The 27502-nt window shown below is 40.0% G+C and overlaps 1 protein-coding gene across 2 annotated transcripts in view; it reads left to right on the top strand.

Moving 5' to 3' along the window:
• The first annotated feature begins 259 nt into the window (after positions 1-259).
• Positions 260-27502, top strand: part of TTC26 (tetratricopeptide repeat domain 26) — a 47008-nt gene continuing 19765 nt past the window's right edge. Inside the window, exons 1-9 of one of the 2 annotated variants that reach the window (XM_046021633.1) lie at positions 260-341; positions 835-972; positions 4304-4396; positions 6989-7103; positions 8939-8988; positions 15741-15886; positions 16823-16994; positions 22372-22446; positions 27090-27192. In XM_046021633.1, coding sequence (XP_045877589.1) covers positions 339-341; positions 835-972; positions 4304-4396; positions 6989-7103; positions 8939-8988; positions 15741-15886; positions 16823-16994; positions 22372-22446; positions 27090-27192 — 895 coding nt within the window. In that variant the 5' untranslated portion in view covers positions 260-338. Of the gene's footprint in view, positions 342-664; positions 729-834; positions 973-4303; positions 4397-6988; positions 7104-8938; positions 8989-15740; positions 15887-16822; positions 16995-22371; positions 22447-27089; positions 27193-27502 lie in introns of those variants that run through there. The other variant, XM_046021634.1, reaches the window with a different exon arrangement.

Raw genomic sequence — 27502 nt, 5'->3', positions numbered from 1 at the left:
TTCCCCGGGAACTCGTATTTGAAAAAAGAATGCCGTTCGAATGCGTTTTCTTAAAGTAAACCCGTAAGTAGAGAAACGAACGTTGACTCCCAGAACCCAGAACGACGCCTCTCCTCCTTGAAGAGAAGAACTTCCACTGCTTCAGCGACGGAGGCGGGCGGAACCAAAATAGCCGCGGGCACCGGTTCTCCTGAGAGCGCTTCTCGTTGACGAACCAGATCCCACCCCCGCCGGGTTGCCGTGGAGACGAAGAGAGCTGTGTGCTTGCAGTGAGGCGCCCAGGCTGGGCCTCTCCTGCCCCTTGGTCCCGGGAAGGGGCTCACCGAACCAACGCCAAGATGGTTAGTGGCTCTGAACAGTGAGGGAGAACCTTGAGTGGAACCTAGGACCGGAGATCGGAGATTCCCAGCACACTTCTGGGTGAAGTCTAGGAGTGTCAGCGGAGGATGCTTTCCCCGCCTTACCCCCGTTCTCACGGGAGACAGGGATGCAACCGTAAACACCTCGACGCTTTCTTCCGTCTGCTTCTCCGTTTCTCCGCACGGGGGTGGAAAGCAGATCAAGGAAAGGCGGAGATGACAGAAGCTGCGCGAAAGCACCGCTTAGCCCGCTCGAATGACTTGATAAAGAAGAGTAGGTGTGGTAGCCGTTGGGTTCAGCTCAAGTGCAGGGTGACAGCCCTTTGAGTAAAATACGTGATACCGAGAGCTTGAACGGGTTTCCCTGAGGTTCGTTGGTAAAGATTTGACTTGCAGATTCTGGTGCTGTCGCTCCAAGTTTAAAGCTGACAGTCGGAGTTCGGTCACACAGCTGTCTTTGTTGCTTCCTTCACAGATGCTTTCAAGGGCCAAACCTGCTGTAGGCGGGGACCTACCGCACACCGACAAAAGAAAGAAGAAAGGTAGGAAGATTCCGAAACTGGAGGAGCTACTTTCGCAAAGAGATTTCACTGGAGCTATTACCCTACTGGAGGTAATGTGCAAAGAAGGTTGCTTCTTAAAGGGGGTGAACGCTCGGGTGAATGCTGGTTGCTGTGCTCTTGGAGCAGGTGAGCACTTTGGGGGGGGGGGGTTTCCTAGTAAATCGAGTCAGGCACAGTCTGATGATTCCGTGTTAACGATAGACCTGGTTAAAGATGTACTAAGAAGACAGACTTACTTCTTGAAGGACACTTTGGGTTACGTCTAGTCCCACTACGGTGAACTGAGCTACAACTATGGAGGGACATTTAAAATAGCATCAGTTCACACAGTGTTTATCCCGAGCGCTGACCAATTTATGTTTATTCCTATTATATGTTATAAAGTCTGGATCGTTTATATAATACCACCATGCTTCATGCTTATTGTCTAGAGCACTGTATCTTCAGAAAATACTTCAAACCTCTATGGCAGTAGTTCTCAACTTCTGATACACATCAGGATCACCTAGGGTGCCTATTAAAATGTATATTCCTGGACTCCTGCCTCAGGGATTCTGATTCTTTCCAAATCAGTCTGCAGTGGTGCTCAGGAACCCGCATTTTTTACAAGTGGCCCAAGTGCTTCTGATGTAGGTGGTCCAAAGATACTACACTTTGAGAAGCTGCCTTGTGGGAATCACACGTTGTAGGAGGATGAAGGGGCACACCAAAGAATGAAGAGAAGAAGAGTTTTGACAGCACAGTCTGGTTTGGTGGTGCCAGTCATTTCTCCAAAGCACTACTCCCGCTATATGTAATCTATCAGCACTTGTAATCTATCAGCAATAATTGTATTAATTAGTTTTATATATTTCCCAGTCTTCCATGTACAGTCTTCTGTTTCTCATTAGCTCTGCTATTGAGAACTTTGTTTGACTTTTTTGGTGTCAACTTTCTCATCTTCAAAGTGGGGAAGTTGGGGGCGCCTGGGTGGCTCAGTTGGTTAAGCACCTGCCTTTGGCTCAGGTCATGATCTCAGGGTCATGGGATTGAGCCCCATGTCAGACTTCCTGCTTGACTGGGGAGTCTTCTTCTCCCTCTCCCTCTTTTCCCTCCTTTGCCCCCTCCCAACTCATGCTCTCTCTCTCTATCTCTATCTCTCTCTCAAATAAAATCTTAAAGAAATAAAATGGGGAAGTTGACTTGGAAAGACCTTCTAGCTCTGTAAATCAGTGGACTAAGTGGTAGTTATATGTCTAATTTGTATCGGTCCCCTTTCTCTTCTCTCTTTTCTTTAAGACGATGACCACCACACTGCTTTCATGTTATCAGGGAGGCCCTGTTCTATGCTTATTCTTAGGTGGGTGGTTAAAGTGCCATGGTGTATGGGAATAAGAATGGGTACTGCTGTGCTTTGGGGGAGGGGGGTCTCATGAGCTTTCCTGTGGTTCCAGGCAATTCCTGAAGCAAATTCAGGGAGACTTCCAATAAGAATTTCTTCAGACTTTAAGGCACTGTCCTCAGATCCACAGCATTTTGTGAAAGGAAGACTTGTAATGTTATGGTGTTAACTACAGGAGTAAGTTCTTATCCTAGATGAGGAAGTATTAATGGTTGTCTTCATCTTGTAACAGTCAAGGCACCAATGTTCTGTAGGACTGATCTATAAATAGGTGTTCGCTCCCTATTTAATTTTTTTAAAAGATTTTACTTATTTATTTGACAGAGAGAGACAAAGCGAGAGAGGAAACACAAGCAGGAGGAGTGGGAGAGGGAGAAGCAGGCTTCCCGCCAAGCAGGGAGCCTGATGTGGGGCTCGATCCCAGGACCGTGGGCTCATTACCTGAGCTGAAGGCAGATGCTTAACAACTGAGCCACGCAGGCACCCCCCTACTTAATTTTTTTTTAACCAGTTTTTTGTGTATCAGCCTGTAGAATGAAAAACTCTCACATTATCATGGGAGTTTAAACTCCTTCAAGGCCTCATTGCTTTCCTCCAAAGCAGGACTTCTGTTGGCTGGGATATTTTTTCACAATGGACATAAATGAGGCCAGTCTTCTCAATATCCTTAATTCTTATAGGCCCTGGTAGGCCTATTTAAGAGTAACAGAATGACTTAATGGCTTATTCTCAGTGAAAGTTACCTATGAATAAATGTATGCTAATGTGCACTAATGGGACAGGTTTGATGTGTGCGCTGGGAGGCAGTAGCACATGGAGGGTGAGAACACAGGTGATGAAGTCAGTGGACTGTGGTGGTCCCTGCTGCTGCCCTCCCTGGCTGTAGTGGTCTGGAGTTCATTGCTTAATCTCTCTAACCTTCAGGTGTTTGGCATTAGAAACTTTGCATAAATCTTGTGTTTCTTACTTGCCCCCAGAATTGTTATGGGGATAACTCTTAAATACTTTATGAATAAGATGTCCGTCAATCCAGAAAAACAAAGGTGAAATATTTGAAAATATATGTTTCTCTTAACTGGAAATATTAAGTGAACTAGATTTTTCATCTTGCGAATGTCTAAGAAATAATCTGTGCTACAGTTTTCTTGAGTAATGTATAAAGCAAACATTAAAATTCTTTTCATTCCTAACTGTTGGAAAGAATTGAGACCATCGTACATTTACACACATTGTTTTAGTATATCCTGTTTCAGTTGCTCTGCAGCATCCATTCTTCCAGTATTTGATAATGCTTCCTGGAATAAGTGGAATGTATATTCTGTTAGTTGTTGAAGCGTTCAAAAAAAATAAATGTTTCTGTGACGATTAGAAGGAAATTGTGCTGGGGCGCCTGGATGGCTCAGTCAGTTAAGTGTCAGACTCAATCTCAGGCCAAGTCTTGATTGCAGGGTCATGAGTTCAAGCCCCATGAGTTCAAGTTGGGCTCCATACTGTGTGTGGAGTCTACTTAAAAAAAGTTGGGGCAGGGGGAGTAATTGTGCTGAGTTCCTTAGGTATAGGCTTAATTAAACAGTATTGTCTTACTTCTGTTACTTGCAATTTCCTTGCTGATTTGTTTATCAGTAGTTTAACATAGCAGTGTTGTTTGTTTGTTTTTAAATTTTTTTAAAGATTTTATTTTTAAGTAATCTCTACACCCAGTGTGGGATGCAGACTCACAACTCCAAGATCAAGAGTCACACACTCCACTGACTGAGCCAGCCAGGTGCCCTAACATAGCAGTTTTTTAAATAGATGGATTATTCAAAGTCTGTCTTTCTTTCCCTCCCTCCCTCCCTCCCTCCCTCCTTCTTTCTTTTTTCCTTCCTCCCTTCCTTCTTTCTTTCTTCCTTTCCTCCCTCCATCCCTCCCTTCTGCCCTCCCTTTCTATCCCCCCTTCTTTCTTTCTTTTTTTCCCCTGTCTCTCACACTTTCTTTCTTTCTGAAATTTTAACCTGAAGTTCAAACGTCACGTTGGGGAACAAGAAGAGGACACTGATCTGTGGATTGGATACTGTGCTTTTCACCTGGGTGACTACAAGAGAGCTTTGGAGGTTAGTTTAAAAAAAAAAAAAATTGCAACACAAGGATTTTGAAAAAGTTATTAAGCTTTCTATTATAATGATACGTGCTCCTGGTAAAATTCAAGCAATGCAGAAGGGAACAAAGTAAAAAGTAAAACATCACCTCTATGCCTTCCACAATCCTATTTCTTTGTTAACAGAGGCAACCACTGGCTCTTGTTTGATGTATTGCTTCAGAAATCTTCTATATGAGTTCAAATATATATATAGATATATACTATATCTATATATATAAGCGTATATATATATACTATATCTATGTATATATTTATATTATATATATCTTGTTCACTCTTTGCTTTTAGATATATACTAATGAGAGTGTTTAAAATATTAGTATTAGCATTTCTTAGGGAAATTTTCCAAAGAAGAGAAATAAACCCTTTTGATAAAATTTCCATGATGCTTTTCTCAAAAGAAGTTCATTTTTATTTTGCTTGATTAATTTTAGACATAGGAAATGTTATCTTTATATTTGTGCAAGTTGAGTTTTGGAAGTTGTTTTTCTTGGTTATTGTAAACAGCACCTATGTAATGAGCAATCTATAAGAATGTGAATCTAGATAAAATTATAGTTCACTTTTGTCAAACAGTTTTTAAAGCACAGATGAAGTTGTTTCAACCTTTTCCACATATCCTTACCCCTCAACTGTAATCCAAGGATATTTCTAGAACATGCATAACCAATATGAAAGTGTCCAAGATCACGTAATGAGGAGGTATGACGAAGAACAAAAACAGCAAAATCAGTGAGGGCAAAGAGAAGATATGAGGACAGAATAGAAGCTGGTAGAATTTGTGAAAGATACAGAGGAGAGAGCCCAAATGTAGTAAGAAGAAGAAACAAAGCTATCTGGTACAGACTGGTAAATCGTAAGAGATATGGAAGACATAGTTGACAAAGGGAATCTCAGAAGGTGTCCTTGGCAGGAAGAAAATGTCTTTTTAAAATGTAAAGCCGGGGCGCCTGGGTGGCTCAGTGGATTAAGCCACTGCCTTCGGCTCAGGTCATGATCTCAGGGTCCTGGGATCGAGCCCTGCATCGGGCTCTCTGCTCCGCAGGGAGCCTGCTTCCTCCTCTCTCTCTGCCTGCCTCTCTGCCTACTTGTAATCTCTCTCTGTCAAATGAATAAATAAAATCTTTAAAATGTAAAGCCAAATAAATAAAGCCAGAAAACAATTAGAGTGAAGTGATATTTGTAGTATATTAAGGTTATTAGATTTTAAGTTAACTGAACCTATGCATTTCTTGTAAGTTATCTTGTTTTCCTTTAAGTAAAAAAATTTTTTTTAAGATTTTGTTTATGGGGCGCCTGGGTGGCTCAGTCACTTAAGCATCTGCCTTCAGCTCAGGTCATGGTCCCAGGGTCCTGGGATGGAGCCCCACAACAGGCTCCTGGCTCCACAGGGAGCCTGCTTCTCCCTCTCCCTCTACCTGCACGCTCACTCTCTTTGTCAAATAAATAAATAAAATCTTTTCAAAAATTTAAGAAGTAAAGGTTTTATTTATTTATCTGAGAGAGAGAGAAATAGCGAGAGAGAGTACAAACAGGGAGGAGAGGGAGAGGAAGCAGGCTCCCTATGAGCAGGGAGCCCAACTTGGGGCTTGATCCTAGGATCCTGGGATCATGACCCCAGCCGGAGGCAGACACTTAACGACTGAGCCACCCAGGCATCCTTCCCGAGTGGAGAGGGAGGAGAGAGAATCCAAAGCAGGCTCCATACTGAGCTCAAAGCTATCCCAAAACCAAAAATTGGAGGTTTAACTGACTGAGCCACTCAGGCAACCCTTGTTTATCTTTTTAAGTTAGCAAAAATAAAATATTTCAGTTACTTTTCATTTCTGCAGTTTATTGGCTCATATCAATGTTAAAAGAAGGGGGCGGGGAACAGGTTTAACGTGAAAAACAGGTGCCCGGGTGGCACAGTCAGTTAAGGGTCGGACTCTGTTTCAGGTCATGATCTCAGGGTTAGTGAGATTGAGCCCAGCCTCCGGCTCTGCACTCAGCTTGCAGTCTGCTTGATTCTCTTCTCCTTTTGCCCCTCCCCTTGGGTGTGCATCGCCACACGGCACGCTCTTTCTCTTTCTCAAATAAATAAGTAAATCTTTTAAATATATTTTTTTAAGATTTTATTTATTTATTTGACAGACAGAGATCACAAGTAGGCAGAGAGGCAGGCAGAGAGAGAGAGGAGGAAACAGGCTGTCCGCAGAGCAGAGAGCCCAATGCGAGGCTCGATCCCAGAACCCTGGGATCATGACCTGAGCTGAAGGCAGAGGCTTTAACCCACTGAGCCACCCAGGCGCCCCTCAAATAAATAAGTAAATCTTAAAAAAAAAAAAAGGTTTTGTGGACAACAGCCCCACTCCCCCACCCACCATGGGTAGGATTGAGTTGTAGCTTCAGTATTTAACCTTAAAGATACAGGGTAGCAGAGCATATAGGATTCCCTAAATGTGAAGTTGCCCAATCTCAGTAAGAAATTCTGTTCCATTATAGAGGAATGGGTCATTGATTGCTTTACTGCTAAAGTGAGATCCCTGCTTAATATATATTTCAGGAATATGAAAATGCGACAAAAGAGGAAAATTGCAATCCTGAAGTCTGGGTGAACCTAGCCTGTACCTACTTTTTTCTTGGAATGTATAAACAAGCTGAAGCCGCTGGATTTAAAGGTAAAATGGCCCCTTTAATATCCAGTGTTCGTAACTAATGGTATGAGTTATTTTGGCGATTTTAAAACATATTTAATTCCTTTTTTTATTGAGGAAAAACCAAGTACAATTAGAAAACTAGAAAATAGGGGCGCCTGGCTGGCTCACTCGGTAGAGCATGTGACTCTTGATCTTGGGGTTTGTAAGTTCAAGCCCCATGTTGGGTGTTGAAATCACTTTAAAATAAAATTTTTTAAAAAACTAAAAAATAGATTTAATCTTCAAAGAACATTGAATCTGAGTAATTTTATGTTTAAAGAGAGCATTAATCTCTGTGCGGCTTCCTGTCCCCACCCCACCTTCCCAGATAAGCAGATAAGCAGAATGAAAGAAGCAAAAGAGCAAGTTCTCTTTCTTAGGTCTCCTCCTGGTATAGGATATTCATGCTGTTGTAGGAGTTGGAAGTAGCTGTCTAAGCCCTAGGGATGTGGATTTGGTAGCTGTTGTCCCTGCTTCTGAATGAGAAACCAAGTAATTTCTGCTTGAAAAATGCAGACTAGTTGTCGTTTGCTTTACTTGTCCTGACAGCTGTCTAAGAACTGGACATCAACTTGCAAATAAGAACAGGGCAAAGAGAAACGGGAGGAAGGATTAAGAATAATGAGAGTGTGCATCAAATTAAATTCAAAGAAATGTAGAGAAACTGGGCAAGGGAATGTTTGTTAGGAAATTTGTTAGGGAAGAATATATTCCAGGATAGAATTCTTAGAGAATTAACAGATTCATACATATTTAGGAACTGTGTTCAGGGATCACATGGAAGTTGGACCCTTTCTTGATTTGTACCCAAACTGTGTCCTGTGTTCTGATACAGTTTTTCTTAATCTAGTTATATAGGCCTGTAAGTTACTTATTTTTCTTGTTTCTAGACTGTATCTTTGCCTAGAATACTGTCAGACACATAGAAAGTGATCAGGGTAGCTATCTATCTTGCCATGTAATTTTTTTCTTTTTTTTGCTTTGAACTATGAGTTTTTTCTGTAAAAAAAAATGGGGGCACCTGGGTGAGTCAGTGGGTTAAAGCCTCTGCCTTCGGCTCAGGTCATGATCCCGGGGTCCTGGGATCGAGCCCCGAGTTGGGCTCTCTGCTCAGCGCAGGGGGCCTGCTTCCTCCTCTCTCTCTGCCTGTCTCTCTGCCTGCTTGTGATCTCTGTCTCTCACATAAATAAATAAATAAAATCTTTTAAAAAAAAAATGTAGGGTTAGGCATCCAGAATTAGGAAAATTCTTCAGCAGTGCAAACAGGATTTGGAACTTGAAAAGTGTTAACGTTTTCACTTGGTTGAGTGTTTAAGTGTGGCCAGGGATCCTGCTCGAAGATCTGTGGCGTAGAAATTGAGCTAGTATTTAAGGAAATTTGGCTGTATAACTGTAGAAAAGGAGATTTCAGATGGAATTGACAAAGAATACTTGGAAGAACAGCTGAATGACATGGATTTCTACACGAACTGGGATAAACATAACTTTATTTCCAGTGTTTGGTCAGTGTGTGAGCAGCGTGGTGGTGGGCCGCTCCCAGAACTGTGTGTGTGGCGTCCTGTGCTGTGGGTCACCATGATAGAAGCTAGTAGAACAAGTGCTGGTGCTGGGGAAGAAGAGAACTTTTTTTTCCTGGTTCCTGATGCAGTTGCTGCTTCTGCAGGTAGAGACCAGATGAAAATAATATGTATTACAGTCGGGACATATCAGGATCACATAGATAAGGATTTGGGAAGATTATCTGAGTCTCATGTTATTCTTGCAAAGGACTAAGTGCCAGAGACAATTAATAAGCAGTTTGAACGTCTTTTTTACAGCTCCAAAAAGCCGACTTCAAAACCGCCTCCTTTTCCACTTGGCTCATAAGGTACTTATGTTCTCATATCACATTTTTTGTTTTAAAATATTTTTTCTTACTTCTTATTAAAAACAATGGTGAAAGATAATGAACTAGAAATGCTTATTAATGGTATTTCTAGAACAAGTAGAATATAGGTATTGATTTTATAGGATTTTCTTTTCTTAGTGTTCTTTACGAATAAGAGATGTTAGATTTTAGTTCTTTTTAAGTAGTAGTCATTTAAGATTTGTTTGTTTCAACTATCCTGTTGTCTCTTGGAAGCAGGCTCTAAGACACCTTATCTTAACTCCTAGAAACACACACTTTTCAGAATTGCCTTATAGCAGTAAGTTTTGTTTTGTTTTTAAGAGAGAGAGCACACTAGAGTAGGGTGGGGGAGTGAGAGAGAGAATCTCGAGCAGGCTCCATGTCCGGTGTGGAGCCTGATACAGGGCTCAGTCTCACAACCCTGAGCTCATGACCTGAGCTGAAATCAAGAGCCAGATGCTTAACTCACTGAGCCACTCAGATACCCCCTTTTTAAGTTTTTGTTTATTCATTTAAGTAAATCTCTATACCCAACAGGAGACTCGAACTCACAACCCTGAGATCAAGAGTCACAGGTTCTTCCAACTGAGCCAGCAAGGCACCCCAAATTTTCTTTTCTTTTTTTATAGTAAGCTCTACACTCAGTGGGGCTTGAACTCATGACCCCAAGATCAAGAGTCACATTCTGTACCTTCTGAACCAATCAGGCACCCCTGGCCTATAGCAGTAATTTTGGTCATCATCATAAAATGGTTTCTTAAAAATCATTTTCCATATTATAGAAGTTACACATTAATTCTATTAAACAAAATATAAGTAAGCAAAAGTTGAAAAAGAAAATAAAATCTACACCCACTAAAAAGGAGAATTACAGGCCAATATCCCTAATGAACATAAATGCAAAAATTCTCAATAAAAGACTAGCAAATTGAATTCAGTAGTACATTAAAAGAATTATTCACCACCATCCAGTGGGATTTATTCCTGGTCTACAAGGGTGGTTCAATATTTGTAAATCAATCAATGTGATACGATTTATTAATAAAAGGATGAAAACCGTATGATCCTGTCAATAGATGCAGAAAAGGCATTTGACAAAATATAGTATCCTTTCTTGATTAAAAAAAAGACTCAACAAAGTAGGAATAGATAGAACATACCTCAACATCATAAAGGCCATATACAAAAGACCCACAGCTAATACTATCCTCAGTGGGGAAAAACTGAGAGCCTTTCCCCTATGGTCAGGAACAAGACAAGGATATCCACTCTTACCATTACTAATTAACATGGTACTGGAAGTCTTAGCCTCAGCAGTCGGACAACAAAAAGAATAAAAGACATCCACATTGGCAAGGGAGAAGTGAAACTTTCAATATTTGCAGATGACATGATACTCTACATAAAAGAAAACCTCAAAGACTCTGCCAAACAATTGCTAGAACTGATACATGAGTTCAGCAAAATCGTAGGATATAAAGTCAATGTGCAGAAATCTGTTGGCATTTCTATACACCAAAGAAATTAAGGAATCAATCCCATTTGCAATTGTGTCAAAAACAATAAGATACCTAGGAATAAATCTAACTAAAGAAATAAAACATCTGTACTCTGAAAACTATAGAGCACTTATGAAAGAAACTGAAGAAGGCACAAAGAAATGGAAAAGCAATGTGCTATGGTGAGTGCTGTGAAGTGTGTAAACCTGGCAATTCACAGACCTGTACCCCTGGGGATAAAAATACATTATATGTTTATAAAAAAATAAAAAAAAATTAATTAAAAAAAACAGAAGAAATGGAAAAGCATTCCATGCTCATAGATTGGAAGAACAAACATTGTTAAAGTGTCTGTACTACCCAAAGCCATCTACACATTTGATGCAATCCCCATCAAAATACCACCAGCATTTTTCACAGAGCTAGAACAAATAGTCCTAAAATTTGTATGGAACCACAAAAGACCCCAATAGCCAAAGCAATTCTAAAAAAGAAAAACAAAACTTAAAGGCATCATGATTCCAGATTTCAAGCTTTATTACAAAGCTGTGGTGATCAAGACAGTATGGTACGGGAACAAAAACAGACGCATAGATCAGTGGAACAGAACAGAGAACCCAGAAATGGACCCATAACTGTATGGTCAACTAATATTTGACAAAGCAGGAAGGAATATCCAATGGAAAAAAGTCATTCTCTTAAAATGGTGTTGGAAAAACTGGACAGCATAATGCAGAAGAATGAAACTAGACCACTTTCTTACACCATACACAAAAATAAATTCAAACTGGGTGAAAGACCGTAATGTGGGACAGGAAACCATCGTGATCCTTGAGGAGAATATAGGCAGCAACATTTTTTACCTCAGCCATAGCAACTTCTTGCTAGATTCCTCTCCTGAGGCAAGGAAAACAAAAGCCAAAGTGAACTATTGGGACTTCATCAAGATAAAAAAGCTCTCTACAGCAAAGAAAACGGTCAACGAAACTAAAAGGCAGCCTACAGTATGGGAGAAAATATTTGCAAAATCTACAAAGAGTTTAATCAAACTCCATACCCAAAAAACAAATAACCCAATTGAGAAATGGGCAGAAGACATGAATAGACACTTTTCCAGAAAAGATACCCAAATGGCTAACAAACACATGAAAAGATGCTCAACATCACTCATCATCAAGGAAATATAAATCAAAACCATGATGAGATACCATCTCACATGTCAGGATGGCTAAAATTATCAACATAAGAAAAACGGGTTGGTGAGGATGCAAAGAAAGGGGAATTCTCTTGCACTGTTGGTGGAAATGCAAACTGGTGCAACCACTCTGGAGAATGGCATGCTGGTTCCTCAAAATGTTACAAATTGAACTGCCCAGGGGCACCTGGGTGGCTCAGTTGCTTAGGCATCTGACTTTGGCTCAGGTCATCATCTCAGGGTCCTGGGATAGAGCCTAGAGTCAGGCTTCTCCCTCAGTGGAGAGTCTGCTTTTCCCCCTCTCGCAGCCCCTCTCCCCACTCATGCTCTCTCTCTCCCTCACAAATCAATACATAAAATCTTTTTAAAAATACAAATAGAACTACCCAATGATCCAGCAGTTGCACCACTAGATATCTACCCAAAGGATATAAAAATATAGATTCAAAGGAATATGTGCACCCCAGTGTTTATAGCAGCATTATCAAGAGTAGCCAAACTATGGAGAGAGCCCAGATGTCCATCGACTGATGCATGGAAAAAGAGCGTGTGGTGTATACGTACCATGGGCTATAACTCAGCTATAAAAAAGGAATGAAATCTTGCCATTTGCAATGACATGGATGGAGCTAGAGTCTATTATGCTAAGTGAAATAGAGAAAGACAAATACCATATGATCTCACTCATATGTGGAATTTTTTTTTAAGATTTTTATTTATTTATTTGACAGAGAGAGATCACAAGTAGACAGAGAGGCAGGCAGAGAGAGAGAGAGAGAGGGAAGCAGGCTCCCTGCTGAGCAGAGAACCCAATGCGGGGCTCGATCCCAGGACCCTGGGATCATGACCTGAGCCGAAGGCAGAGGCTTTAACCCACTGAGCCACCCAGGCACCCCAAGAAACTCTTAACAATAATGATCGAACAGCATTGATGGAGGGAGGTGGGTGGGAGATGGGCTAGATGGGTGATGGACATTAAAGGGGGCACTTGTTACGATGAGCACTGGGTGTTGTAAGTCAGTGATGAATCACTGAATTCTACTTCAGAAACCAATATTGCACTGTATGTTAACTACCTAAAATTTAAATTAAAAAAATAAATAATAAAGAAAACTGCATTTCAGCCTTTTATTATCTTATATCACCATTTAAGATAATTATTTCGTGATCCCGGGGTCCTGGGATCAAGCCCCATATCGAGTTCTCTGTTCAGCAGGAAGTCTGCTTCTCCTTCTGCCTCTCCCCTTGCTTGTGCTCTCTCTCTCTCTCAAATAAATAAAGATAATTATTTTTATGCACATATTTATATTTTGTTCATTTTTTTTATTTTGAAGAATGAGCCTCATGCCAAATATATGTTTTTGTATTCTGCCTTTTTAAAAAAATATATTTTATTTATTTATTTGACAGAGATCACAAGTAGGCAGACAGGCAGCAGAGAGAGGGGGGGAAGCAGGCTCCCCACTGAGCAGAGATCCCAATTCGGGGCTTAATCCCAGGACCCTGAGATCATGACCTGAGCTGAAGGCAGAGGTTTAGCCCACTGAACCACCCAGGCGCCCCTATTCTGCCTTTTTTAAAAAACTTACCTTTATACAATGAGCATATCCCTGAGTCACTAAATAGCCTTATTTAAGACTGTGACTTTTTTTTTTTTTTAGATTTTATTTTTTTGACAGAGAAAGAGATCACAAGCAGGCAGAGAGGCAGGCAGAGGGGGAGGGGGATGCAGGCTCCCTGCCAAGCAGAGAGCCCAATTCGGGGCTCGATCCCAGGACCCTGAGATCATGACCTGAGCTGAAGGCAGAGGCTTAACCCACTGAGCCCCAAGACTGTGACTTTTTAAAATGGCATTTATAGGGGCGCCTGGGTGGCTCAGTGGATTAAGCCGCTGCTTTCGGCTCAGGTCATGATCTCAGGGTCCTGGGATCGAGCCCCGCATCAGGCTCTCTGCTCCGCGGGGAGCCTGCTTCCTCCTCTCTCTCTGCCCGCCTCTCTGCCTACTTGTGATCTCTCTCTCTGTCAAATAAATAAATAAAAATCTTTAAAAAAATAAATTAAAAAAAAATAAAATGGCATTTATAACATTTCATTGTATGCATGTATCATAATTTAATGTTTCCTAGTTATTTGACTTTCAGATCGTACATATGTATGTATATGTCTGTTTATTTTTAATTTTTTTGAAGATTTTTTATTCATTTATTTGACAGAGAAAGACACAGTGAGAGAGGGAACACAGCAGGTGGAGTGGGAGAGAGAGAAGCAGGCTTCCTGCTGAGCAGAGATCCCGATGCGGGGCTCGATCCTAGGACCCTGGAATCCTGACCCGAGCCGAAGGCTGAGGCTCAATGACTGAGCCACCCAGACACCCCTGTTTTTAATTTTTTAATACTTACTAATCCCTATCCCCTATTTAATCCATCCCCCTACCCACCTCCCCTCTGGTACCATCATTAAGAGTCTGTTTCTTGGTTTGCCTGTCTCTCTCTTCTCATTTGTTTTATTTCTTTTTTTTTTTTTTTTTTTAAAGATTTTATTTATTTATTTATTTGACAGAGAGAGATCACAGGTAGATAGAGAGGCAGGCAGAGAGAGAGAAAGGGAAGCAGGCTCCCTGCTGAGCAGAGAGCCCGATGCGGGACTCGATCCCAGGACCTGAGATCATGACCTGAGCCGAAGGCAGCGGCTTAACCCACTGAGCCACCCAGGCGCCCCTCATTTGTTTTATTTCTTAAATTCCACATATGAGTGGGCGCCTGGGTGGCTCAGTGGGTTAAGCCTCTGCTTTCAGCTCAGGTCGTAGTCCCAGGGTCCTGGGATCAAGACCTGTATCGGGCTCTCTGCTCAGCAGGGAGCTCCCTGCTGAGCAGAGAGCCTGCTTCCTCCTGTCTCTCTGCCTGCCTCTCTGCCTACTTGTGATCTCTGTGTGTCTCTGTCAAATAAATAAATAGAATCTTAAAAAAAAAGATTTTGACAAGGTGGTGGGTATTAGTGAGGGCACGTGTAGCATGGAGCACTGGGTGTGGTGCAAAAACAATGAACACTGTTATGCTGAAAAGAAATTTTTAAAAAAGATTTTGAAAAAAAATTCCACATATGAGTGAAATCATATGGTATTTGACTTTCTCTAACTGATTTATTTCACTTGGCATTATACTCTCTAGATCCATCCTTTTGTCCCAAATGGCAAGATTTCATTCTTTTTCATGGCTGAGTTATAGTCCATACATATAACATACATTTATACACACACACACACACACACACACGCGCAGATTCCCTCTCGCTCTAAAATAAATAAATATTTTTTTTAAAATAAAGCTTTTAATTGATATTTCTAAATTATTTTATGGAAACTTTATCAAATCATCCATAGGCAGTATATGAAAACGATTATTCTTAGTACATTTAGAAGTTTCATAGTGTAATTATTCGTCTCTGTTTAGTTCTTCCAGTTTTTGCATTACATGTTTTTCAGACTCTATCATTAAGTACATACAAATTTAGAATTGTTCTGTCCATCAGTGGATTGAAACATCATTGTGCAATGTCTCTATCTCTAAAAATTTCTCTTCCCATAAAGTCTGCTTCGTCATGTTTGTATACCTACACCACTCTCTTTTGTTTAGTGTTTGTCTATTACATCTCCTTATATACTTACGATGAGATACCCAGGTGCCCCTCTCTTTACATACTTTTAAACTTTCCACCTTACTGTGTCTTTATATTTTAAAATGTCTCTCTTATAAACAGCATATAAGAATGATAAAAAGACATAGGGGAAAAAATAGGAAGGAGGAGGGAGGTCAAGTAATTAATATTGGCTGTGACTCAAAGGCTTTGCCTCCAGAGGCTGTTTTCATTCTTACTCTGAAGGAGAGACAGGAGAGAAGACAAGGAACTGAAGGAAATAGGGGGGAACCGAGAGACCAAATGGCTGAAGGAGAAGGAGTTAAAATCTCTATACCATAGGTGGTGATTAACTGTACATTGTCATGAATCTTTACATGTCTTTTTCCCTCTGACAATTTTAGTTTAATGATGAGAAGAAGTTGATGAACTTTCATCAGAATCTTCAGGATATCACAGAAGATCAACTCAGTTTGGCCTCAATCCACTATATGCGATCTCACTACCAAGAAGCTATTGATATTTATAAGCGAATACTGCTAGATAACAGGTCTGTGTCCTTTCATGTCTACTCCAAATCTCATTTTGTTAGCTTTTTTGGTAACTGATTTGGCTGAGGACCTAGTGTTCTTTCGAGCTATTATCACCATGTGTTCAAATCTGCTTAGCTAATAATGTGGTCCGATTAAGAACTCCTTGTTCTCCAGATCAGGATTTCTCCACTTTTATTTCACTGTCACCCTTCCAATGAGTCTTTTTGGTCTTCCCCTTACCCCATCACCTTCTCATGAAATTTTAAAACCACAGATACACTGTATGTCCATGTATATACTAAATGTATATCTATGCTTTATACTTAAAATGAGTACAATTTTCCACTTCTTCTTAAGGATCTTTACCCCTTTGGGGATGATATGGCCCCTGTTGAAAATGCATGGTCTAAATTTATCATTTCAGCATTGTATTGGGTTGTAGGGAACTTGCCAACAAAATTAGAAATAAAATAATCCGAAGAAATAACATTCCAACTTTATCACTGACCACTGGGTTTCTCTCCCACTTCCCAAAAATATCTCATCCACCTGCCTTCTCCCCTTTTGCTTATCTGCACCCCACCCATTCCCCTTCCCCGTCATTGAGTCTGCTTGCTTTGTGTGTCCGTCCTTTGTCTGGTACATGCTTATTTACAGTTTAGTCCAGTTAGAGCATGCATTAGTTTGGTCTTTTTAACATGAACTGGTAGGAGTTGAATGCTTCCCTTTCTCCTTTCGTTGTCATCTCTCTGTCCACTTAAATCATAACGTCCACATACTACAATACAAAAGAAAAATATTGCACTGATGATACCTTGCCTTCTTCATTCAAAAGGCAAGTTCATGTCCTCCTCACCTGGCTGTCAGTTTGAGCCATAAAGTAGTCTTTGTAGTTTGACAACCTTACTATGAAGTGGACTTAAACTGTTAACCTTAATTCTTTCATCTAATAGGGAATACCTTGCCCTCAATGTATACGTGGCCCTATGTTACTACAAGTTGGATTACTATGATGTGTCTCAAGAAGTTCTGGCAGTTTACCTTCAGCAAATTCCTGATAGCACCATCGCACTCAATCTTAAGGCCTGTAATCATTTTCGCCTTTACAATGGCAAAGCAGCTGAGGTAGTGATGGAAATGTGTTTTTAATGTACTTAATTCCACTTTGAATAACCCTATACTTCTTGGGTTATTCATAAGATTCTATTATTTGTAACTCCTAATTAATATCATATCCCTTTGTTATTGCCAGGGTGATTCTGTAAGAACCAACTATATATAAATATTTATACTGATTAGGTATTCTAAAAAAATGTTGATTTCTGAGTTCTGTGTGTCTAATGTATTGTAGACAATCTTTACCTAGATGCTTTACATTACCTTAAATATGTCGAAACTGGACAGTTGTTCTTTTTCCTCTAAAATAGGTTTGTGGCTCGGTAGTTCATTTTCACCAGCATGTAAATCCCATCACAAACCTAAGATTTCCATCTGTCTGTTTCTTCAGTGCCCCATCTAAACGTCTACCAGTTCCTATCAGTTCTGCATCTTAGCTATCTCTTCTCCTCTACCACTGCTCTAGTCTGGGCACTCCTCATCTTTTATTTCGGTTCTTTAAATAATTTCCCTGCCCTAGCCTGTCCTCTCCCATCTAGCCATTGAGGTTATTCCACACACCATGCTTTCCTACTATCATGGCTTTGCATATAACATTCTCATTTCCTGGAATGCCTCATTCTGCTTGGTACAATTAAGCATCTCTTTCAGGGTTCTCCCATGAGGCAATAGTGGTAGGCATTTTATAAATACTTAGAAATTAGCTAACTTCTGGACATATGCAGAATGGTTTGTATCTATTATTTAGTTTCTCTGGCAATTCTGTGGATAAATTCTGCTACAGCTCTCTTTATATGGGAAACTGAGAGTGCATAATAGGCCATACAAGGGACCCCCTTTTATTTAACATTATACACACACACACACACACACACACACACACACATACACATATATAAACATACAGAGAGAGAGGGAAAAAAGAGGGCATATTCTATACTCTACCTATTTATAGCTATTTATTTATTTATGTAATAAACAGGTGATTTTTAAAAAGATTTTATTAAGTACTGTCTGCACCCGACATGGGGCTCGATCTTAGAACCCCAAGATCAAAAGTCACCCACACCACCAACTGAGCCAACCCGGTGCCCCTATGCAGGCTATTTTTAGATTAACAGTGTGAGAGGGGCCATGGAAATTACTTCCTCAACCATTATTTTAGTTGATGTCAGAAGCCATCGAAATTTGATGTAAGGGGCACCTGGGTGGCTCAGTGGGTTAAAGCCTCTGCCTTCAGCTCAGGTCATGGTCCCAGGGTCCTGGGATCGAGCCCTGCATCGGGCTCTCTGCTTGGCAGGGAGCCTGCTTCCTCCTCTCTCTCTGCCTGCCTCTCTGCCTAGTTGTGATTTCTCTCTGTCAAAGAAATAAAAATTAAAAAAAAAAAAAAAGAAATTTGATGTAAAATTTATGCATGCGTCAAAATTTTAAAATCCCACACTTGTCCAAAACACAGTTCCAGCTGGTATCATGCCACTGGGGGAGGAGGGAAAGGAAGTGAAACCAGCACACTAACTCTATCAAAGCAAAATTCATTGTGTAGATGTCATAGCAAGGGACATTATTTCCATATTTTTTTTTAAAGATTTTATTTATTTATTTGACAGAGAGAGATCACAAGTAGACAGAGAGGCAGGCAGAGAGAGAGGAGGAAGCAGGCTCCCTGCTGAGCAGAGAGCCCGATGCGGGACTCGATCCCAGGACCCTGAGATCATGACCTGAGCCGTAGGCAGCGGCTTAACCCACTGAGCCACCCAGGCGCCCTATTTCCATATTTTAGCTGACAGCAGACTCAGTTCCTGAGTGAAACAGTGTTTAGTAATTGTGGGAGGGGGTGGAAGGGAAAGCATGTGCCATTAGCATAAGCCCAGATTCACTTTTTGTGGCTTATGTTGATAAAAGTGGTCTGTTGTGGCAATGCAAATACCCACCTCTTCAATCTCTTAGTATGCAATCGAGCAGCCCATTTATATGTTATGTACAGTACATTCTTGGGTGTACTCACTGCAACCACAAAGTCCCCCGGGTCTGCCTGATTGGAATAGTTTCCAGCTCCAGCAGTTTAATGGTAAACTGGTAGAGTTTATGGCCTTTGGTAAGAACAAATAAAAGAAATATATTCTTGCCTTTCTATCTTGAGTTAATTTTGGGAGTTTTTCCAAATTTTTTCCAGTCTATTAAATGTTTACATTTTGTCTGCACATGTTCTTTCCATAGTCTGATATGGGTAGCATGGTTAACCAAGATTCTGGAGGTCTAGCAAGTCAGGGCACCAAACTGTATTTCCTGTCGCCCAAAAGACATGCTTTTTCATTTGAAATGGTGTCCGTGCAGGTTACATATTAATTTTATAATGTACTCCAGGTCCTGACATTTGACAGTCGACGACAATGTCAAATGTACCCTGACAAACTTTTTTGTTGGGGGGAGGGTGTTAGCAATAGAATATAGTTTGTGTTTGCCCATAATTTTATTAAGCCACTTAAAAATCAGGCATTCCTCTAGGAATTTGTATAATACATCCAATATTCTATGGCTCATTATCTCCACAAACACCAGTAGCATAATGTGTAATGATTCACTTAATTCTTGAGGTAATTTAAATAACTTGCCCAAAGCTTTACAACTAACAAGTGACAAATTCAGATCTCAAACCCTTGTATGTGACCCTAAAGTCCACAGACTTGACTGCAAATTTAGGGCTACTTTCTTCTTTTCTCTTTTTTTTTTTAATATTTTATTTATTTGACAGAGAGAAATCACAACTAGGCAGAGAGGCAGGCAGAGAGAGAGGAGGAAGCAGGCTCCCTGCGGAGCAGAGAGCCGGACATGGGGCTCGATCCCAGGACCCTGGGATCATGACCTGAGCCGAAGGCAGAGGCTTTAACCCACTGAGCCACCCAGGAGCCCCCTTCTTTTCTCTTATTTGTGATTCTATATAAATAGACGAATGGATAGGTAGACAGATACATATAGGTATATTTATAGATATATATAGGTATGTATATATACATAAAATAGCATGCGTACTATTTGATAGTTGCCTAATTATCTTTCATCTAGACAAGCTCATTGAGTGTTGAAACTCTGTCTTTTGACATGTGTGTCTGGCACAGTGCACACACAAAGCTCTCTTTCTTTTCACAGATATGTGCAATCACCAGCTCGGTTTTTTTAGAGCATTTGCATTACCTCAGAAAGAAACCCCATGCTCCTTAGGAACTCCATCAACCCCTGACCCCCCATCCCCCCAGCCCAAGCAATTGCATCTCTGCTTTCTGACTCTGGATTTGCCAATTCTGGGTATTTCATATAAAAGTAATATACAATGTGTGAACTTTTAGGACTGTCTTCTTTTACTTAGCATGTTTATAAATTTCATCATGTTGTAGCCTATATTGTACTTCATTCGTTTTTATGACCAAATAATATTTATTATGCGGATACAGTACATTTTATTTTTCCATTCATCAGCTGATGGACGTTTGGGTCATTTTCACTTTTGGCCTATTATGAATAATGCTGCTATAAGCGTTTGTGTACATGTTCTTGGGCATGTGTTGGACATGTTTCCGTTGCTCTTGGTCTTAAGCCTAGGAGTGGAATCGGTGGGTTATATAGAGTTCAATATTTAATTGAACTGCCAGGCTGTTTTACGGAGCAGCTACACCAGTTTACATTCCCACCAGCGGTGTATAAGAGTTTCAATTTCTCTACATCCTTGCCGGCAGTTATTATCTGACATTTTTATTGTGGCCATCCCGTTGGATGTGCAGTGGAATCTCATTGTGGTTTTGATTTGCATTTCTCTGATGACTAATGATGTTAAACATCTTTTCATGTGCAGTGAGCGCTGCTTTCAGTTCTGTGCCCTAGGCATCTCACTTGGCCAGCCCTAGTTCTGGCTGGCCCTGCCTTAAATAAGAATTGTCCTTATGATATAAAAGATTTTGCCTTTTTGCTTTCCTTTGCTCAAGTGTGCAGTGAAGCTTTCTAGAGACAGCATATTTCAAAATACATCAAATGCAGATAGAGACATGCTAATCTAGCTGTCCTCTTTTATGCCAGACATTAAAGAGATTTGCAAAAATATAAAACAGTACTATTCTTCTCACTAAGTTTTTGTTCCATAAATACAGTTTTCTTAAATGAAAAATATTTATGTTAATGTATAGTGGGCTTCTTCTTATGTTTGATTAATTGAATACTTTAAAATTTCTTTTTTAATTTCTAATACAATATATATTGTACTATGGGCTATTTATGTGGGCTATAACCCATGTAAACAAAAGCTCTTTGGGATCCTTAACAATTTTTAAGATTGTAAAAGATATCCTGAAATCAAAAAGCTTGCAAACTGCTGATCTAGCCTAATGTTACCAAACACTTTGGAATTGCTGCTGTGGACAAGAGAAGGGATTAATAAAAATTTTGCTGAGGGGGTGCCTGGGTGGCTCAGTGGGTTAAGCCTCTGCCTTCAGCTCAGTTCATGATCTCAGGGTCCTGGGATCGAGCCCCACATCAGGCTCTCTGCTCAGCGGGGAGCCTGCTTCCCACCCCACCCCCGCCTGCCTCTGCCTACTTTTGATCTCTCTCTGTCAAATAAATAAATAAAATCTTTAAAAAAAAAAGAAATTAAAAAAAAATAAAAAGTTTGCTGAGGTAGATGCTCAATTCCATATGCGATCAAATAGAACACGTTTGTAGTGTAATGGTTAGTGAGAACAATCAAGAATTTAATTATTTTATCCTGAGAAGCTTAGCTACCTAACTGATGAAAGTAGAAAAAGGAGGAAAGGAAGATAACTCAAAATTATAGATTGGCAAGGTAGGAATAACAAAAAGCTGAGGAAGGATAGGTGAATCTAGGGTATTAGCGAAGATGCTGGAAATGGCTGGCCATTTGTTCTACAAGGAGTGAAGGGGGTGAGAGAATACAGAAGAGAATCTGATAGGTCTGATAAATAATAGAAGGGATTTTAATTGTGCTGTATAACAGTGCAGCCGAAAGGAGGTACTAAGAGAATTTGGGATACAGGTGGAATGGTCAGATTGAAGAATCAACCCCAGTTTTTAAAAGTTTAGCTCCTTAATCACCTTTGACTCTGCAAGAAAAGATTAAGTAGGAGTCTTCAGACATGAGCTCATCCGTTTCAAACTTGCTGCTTAGTGTAAGTTTCAAGTCATTTATTGTTCATAAGCCTCAATGTTCTCATCTGTAAAATGAGGTTAACAATCACACTGGCTCTTCTAGTCCTGAGGAACAAATGAAATATTAATGAAATGGCATGTTAAATTCTGTGTAAACTATAAAACATTGTACAAATATGTGGTATAAGAACTATACACTTGTCATTTTCCTAAGTCTTTCCTTTTTTAATTTCAGGCAGAACTCAAAAGCTTGATGGACAACGCTTCTTCTTCCTTTGAGTTTGCTAAAGAACTCATCAGGCACAATCTGGTGAATAGCAGTTTCCTCTCTTGACTGAATTGAGTCTTATAGTCTATTTTGGTATATCTCAGCAGTTAGTAGGGGGAATGAAGGGAGATACTGCAAGAAATACTTCTCTACTCCAAGTGAACTCTTGCTATGGAGGAAAGAAAAATAAGTTTCAGATATCGGGTTCTTACCTTAAGGAAACCCTTACTGGGAGGGCAGTAACACATGCATAACATTTAGAAAGAAGTGCAAGGCAGTATAGGGTCCAAGTGTTTATTTTGTTGGCAAAGACCAAGAAACATGTATCCTTGTGGGTTACAATAAATGGGAAGGATTTTTCTTGTGAAAGTCCAGCTCGGGCTCATCTTTGAAGGATGGGCTAAGACTTAGAGGGTTCACGGAAGGCAAGGGATATGGAATTAGAACAAAAATGACATAAATGAAAAGTCATGAGCAGGCTAAGTTTACTAGAACAGAAAGTGTGCCTGCAGCATAGTGAAAAGGAATGTCTTAGTGGAGAAGTAAAGAGGCGGTCAGGTTGAAGGCTGGACTGTGATGACCATTGATTAAAAGAAAAAGTGTCCATATTCAGGTTCAGTTTAATTAATCATGCAATATTGTGGATATGGAGCCCCTTCTTTCAACTCAGACACCTGGGAGCACTGGGAAAATTCCATGATGTTTCTGAGTTTCAGATCCCTCATCTGAGAATAGCATCAGTAATAGCCACACCTGCTCCTTCTGATTTCTCTGTTCCTTTTTTTAGCACCAGTTCTGCTTTAGGCTCTCTCCTCCCCTTTCCCTCTGATTTCCGCTTGGTCACTTAATCCTGTTGATTCTTTCTTGGCAAAGGCTTCTTTTTTTTTTTTTTAAAGATTTTATTTATTTATTTGACAGATAGAGATCACAAGTAGGCAGAGAGGCAGGCAGAGAGAGAGTGGAGGAAACAGGCTTCCTGCTGAGCAGAGAGCCCGATGTGGGGCTCGATCCCAGGACCCTGGGATCATGACCTGAGCCGAAGGCAGAGGCTTTAACCCACTGAGCCACCCAGGCGCCCCTCTTGGCAAAGGCCTCTATTTATTCCATCTCTTCTCTAATTTAGGCCTCTATCACAGATATAATTTTTTCTGGGTAGTTTCTATTATGAGCTTCTGCCTCTTTTCACTTGTCATCTAGTTTATCAGCTTAAATTTTTGTGGAGAATGATGTGTTAGAGATAGTAGTCTGGAAATCAAGGTTGGAGAGAGATCAAGAATGGAGAGCAGATTTAGGAGTTTTTAAGAGAAATGATAGCTACAGTCCTGACAACTAAACATGAAGAGAGTAAGTTCACTAGTGTGCTGGAAATAGGAGTTAAGCAGTGAGAGAATAATAAGGTTGCCGCAGTAAGCCACACAGTTTTGAAGTGTGGCCTTAAAAGGAAGGAGAAAAATAGGGCACTCTCCAGGGGGAACAATGGCACCAAGAGAAAGATTTTTCAAGAAAGCAAAAACCCTTGTGTATGTTTAAAGCTGAGAAGTAGGACCAGGACTAATGAAGATAGAATAATTAATAGAGAAACAAGATCCAGATTGAGTTAAAAGTTTTGAGATCCATGGATTGGGAGAACAAACATTGTCAAAACGTTTGTACTACCTAAAGCAACCTACAGATTTAATGCAATCCCTATAAAAATACCAACAGCATTTTTCACAGAACTAGAGCAAACATTCCTAAATTTGTATGGAACTGTAAGAGACCCCAGATAGCCAAAGCAATTTTGAAAAAGAAAAAAGCACAAAACTGGAGATAGCACAATCCCAGATTTCAAGATATCCTACAGAGCTGTAGTAATCAAAATACTGTGGTACTGGCATAAGAACAGACAGAACAGAATAGAGAACCCAGAAATAAACACGCAATTATATGGTCAATTAGGAAGCAAGAATATGCAATGGGAAAAAGTCTCTTCAACAAATTGTCTTGGGCAGACTAGACAGCTACATGCAGAAGAATGAAGCCGGACCGCTTTCTTATAACATACACAAAAATAAACACCAAATGGATTAAGAACCTAAATATGAAACCTGAACCATGAACATCCTAGAAGAGAGTGCAGGCAGTTATCTTTCTGACATCAGCCATGAAACATTTTTCTAGATATGTCTTCTGAGTCAAGCACCACAATATTGGAATTTTCAAAATTAAAAACTTCTGGACAGCCAATGAAACAACAAAACAAAAAGACAGCCTATTGAGTGGGAGAAGATATTTGCAAATGACACATCCAATAAGTGGTTAGTATCTAAAATGTATAAAGAACTTAAACAAATCAGGGTGCCTGGGTGGCTCAGCTGGTTAAGTGTCTGGCTCTTGATCTCAGTTCAGGTCCGGATCTCAGAGTTGTAAGTTCAATCCCTGCCCTGCGCTCCACACTGGGTGTGGAGAAAAAAAAAAGAAAAAGAAAAAGGAAAAAAGGAAAAAAAGAACTTCTACAACTCAACACCAAAAAACCCAAATCTAATTTAAAAATGAGCAGAAGACGTGAACATTCTCCAAAGAAGACAGACATACAGAAAGCCAACAGATACATGTAAAAATGCTCAACATCACTTATCATCAGGGAAATGCAAATCAAAACCACAATGAGGTACACCTCATACCTGTCAGAATGGCTGAAATCAAAAACATTAACAACAAGTGTTGACAAGGATGTGGAGAAAAAGGAACCCTTGTGCACAATTGGTGGTAATGTAAACTGGTACAGCCATTCTGGGAGACAGTAAGGCGGTTCCTCAGAAAATTAAAAGCTGAATTACCATGTGATATAGTAATTCCATTACTGGGTAATTACCTGAAGAACTTGAAAACACTGATGCAAAAAATTACATTGACCATTATGGGTTTTGCAGCATTATTTACAATAGCCAAATATGGAAGCAACCCAGTGTCTATCAGTCGATGAATGGATAAAGAAGAATAGATACAATGGCTACCGTGGAATACTATTCACCCATAAAAATGGATGAAATCTTGCCATTTGGGACAGCATGGATGGATCTAGAGAGTATAATGCCAAGTGAAATAAGTCAGTTAGACAAAGACAAATACCATATGATTTCACTCATACGTGGAATTTAAGAAACATAAAATTAAAAAGACAAACCAAAAAACAGACTCTTAACTATAGAGAAGAAACTGGTGATTAGCAGAAGGGAGGTGGATGGGGGGATAGGGGCAATAGGTAATGGGGATGAAGATTACACTTATCATGATGAGCACTGAGTAATGGATAGGATTGTTGAATCACTAGATTGTACATCTGAAATTAATATAACACTATATTAATTTATACTGGAATTAATTTTTTTAAAGTCTTGAGATCAAGAAGACAAAAAAATTAACCTTAGCAGAAGAAGGGAACGTCTCAGACAAAGAAGAATCAAGAAAGCTGACCAAGTGGTTATTTTTTAGTTAGAAAGGAGAGATTAGGTAGTTCATATCAGATGTTTTTCATGTTGATTTCTGTTATTTAATTGTGAAACAACTTGGTATGTGCTAGACACTGTCCTAGACTCTGGGTATACAAGAGCACACAAACCTGCTTTCCTGAATGGTATTTTGTTTTAGCTTTTCTCTATAGCATTTACTGTCAAATGAAGTAATACTTATGTGTTTGCTGTTTGAGGCTGTCTCCCCACTTGAGTGTAGTCTATGTAGTGACGGGAGTGATCATTTCTGCTGTAACCCCGGTGCTTACTATAATCCCATGCATACAGTAGGTGCCAATGAGTGTTTACTGTGTTAATTAAATATTACCTACTATGTACCACACATTTAGCCCATTCAACTTTAACTCATTCAACCCTCATAATAATCCTGATAGGTAGGTGTTATTAATGCCATTTAGACATGAGGAAACAGGCTCAGAAAGGTTATATGAATTCCTTCACAGAGTTTGTTCATTTGTCTTTAGAAAAAAAGAGACAGAGAGCAGGGAGCGCCAGAGGGAGAGGAAGAGAGAGAATCCCACTTGGACTCCATGCCAGGCGGAGCCTTACGGGAGACTTGATCCTACAATCCTGAAATCATGACCTGAGGCAAAATCAAGAGTTAGATACATGGGGAGAATGGGTGGTTCAGTTGGTTAAGCCTCTTCCTTTGGCTCAGGTCATGATCTCAGGGTGCAGGAATCAGGCTCTCTGCTCAGCAGGGAGTCTGCTTCTGCCTCTTCTTCTTCCTCTGTCTCTAACCCTGCTTGTGCGTGCACGTGCACACTCCCTCTCTCAGATAAATAAAGCCATTTTAAAAAAGAAGAATTAGATGTTTAACTGAGCCACCCAGGCGCCCCATTCTTGGAGCTTTTGATACAAAATATCTGTCTAGAAAAATGTTTTATGAATTTTGGGGTACTTTAAAGAGTTTTCTGCAGTTCTTATGAAGAGAAAAGGAAATGTATACAGTAGACTTGTGCCTTTATTCTGTTTCTTACACTTACTATAACTTAGATAATAGCCTGCTTTCAATGGGGTCAAGGTGGTGTGTATACTATACTGAGAGCTTCAAAAATATATCGAAAGAATAACTGAGTACCCAGTTATAAGTGGCAACTTCTTAATTAAACATTTCCACCAATAAATAGATTCATACTTATTGCCATAATAACTGACTTTCTCTATCTTTAGGTTGTTTTCCGAGGAGGTGAGGGGGCTTTGCAGGTTTTGCCTCCCCTGGTTGATGTCATTCCCGAAGCTCGGTTAAACTTAGTGATTTACTACCTTCGTCAAGGTAAGAAAAATTTTTCTTGGTCTTACTTACAATGAGGTATTTTAGAGCATTTAACCTCTAACTGAACTACTTACTTAACTTTTAAAATCCATAATACTTCTAAAATGTATTTGCAACAGGTTCATAGGAGAGAACAAATGTATTGGTGCTTATTTGTTGTGCCTTTTCTGTTTATCCTCTCTTTCCTCTTCTTTTGCTGCCAACCTTCTCCCTCATTGTTTTTCTTTCTTCCTCTTCTTTTTCTGTCCTTTGTTCTCTACCCATTCTATTTCAGTTTTTCTACTGTTTTTCCTTCCCCTTCCTTGTGGTT

Source organism: Meles meles, chromosome 10 (genome assembly GCF_922984935.1).
Source record: "Meles meles chromosome 10, mMelMel3.1 paternal haplotype, whole genome shotgun sequence".
Taxonomy (NCBI): Eukaryota; Metazoa; Chordata; class Mammalia; order Carnivora; family Mustelidae; genus Meles; species Meles meles.
The sequence above is the reverse complement of the archived record's forward strand: the minus strand, read 5'-3'. Positions and strand labels throughout refer to the sequence as shown.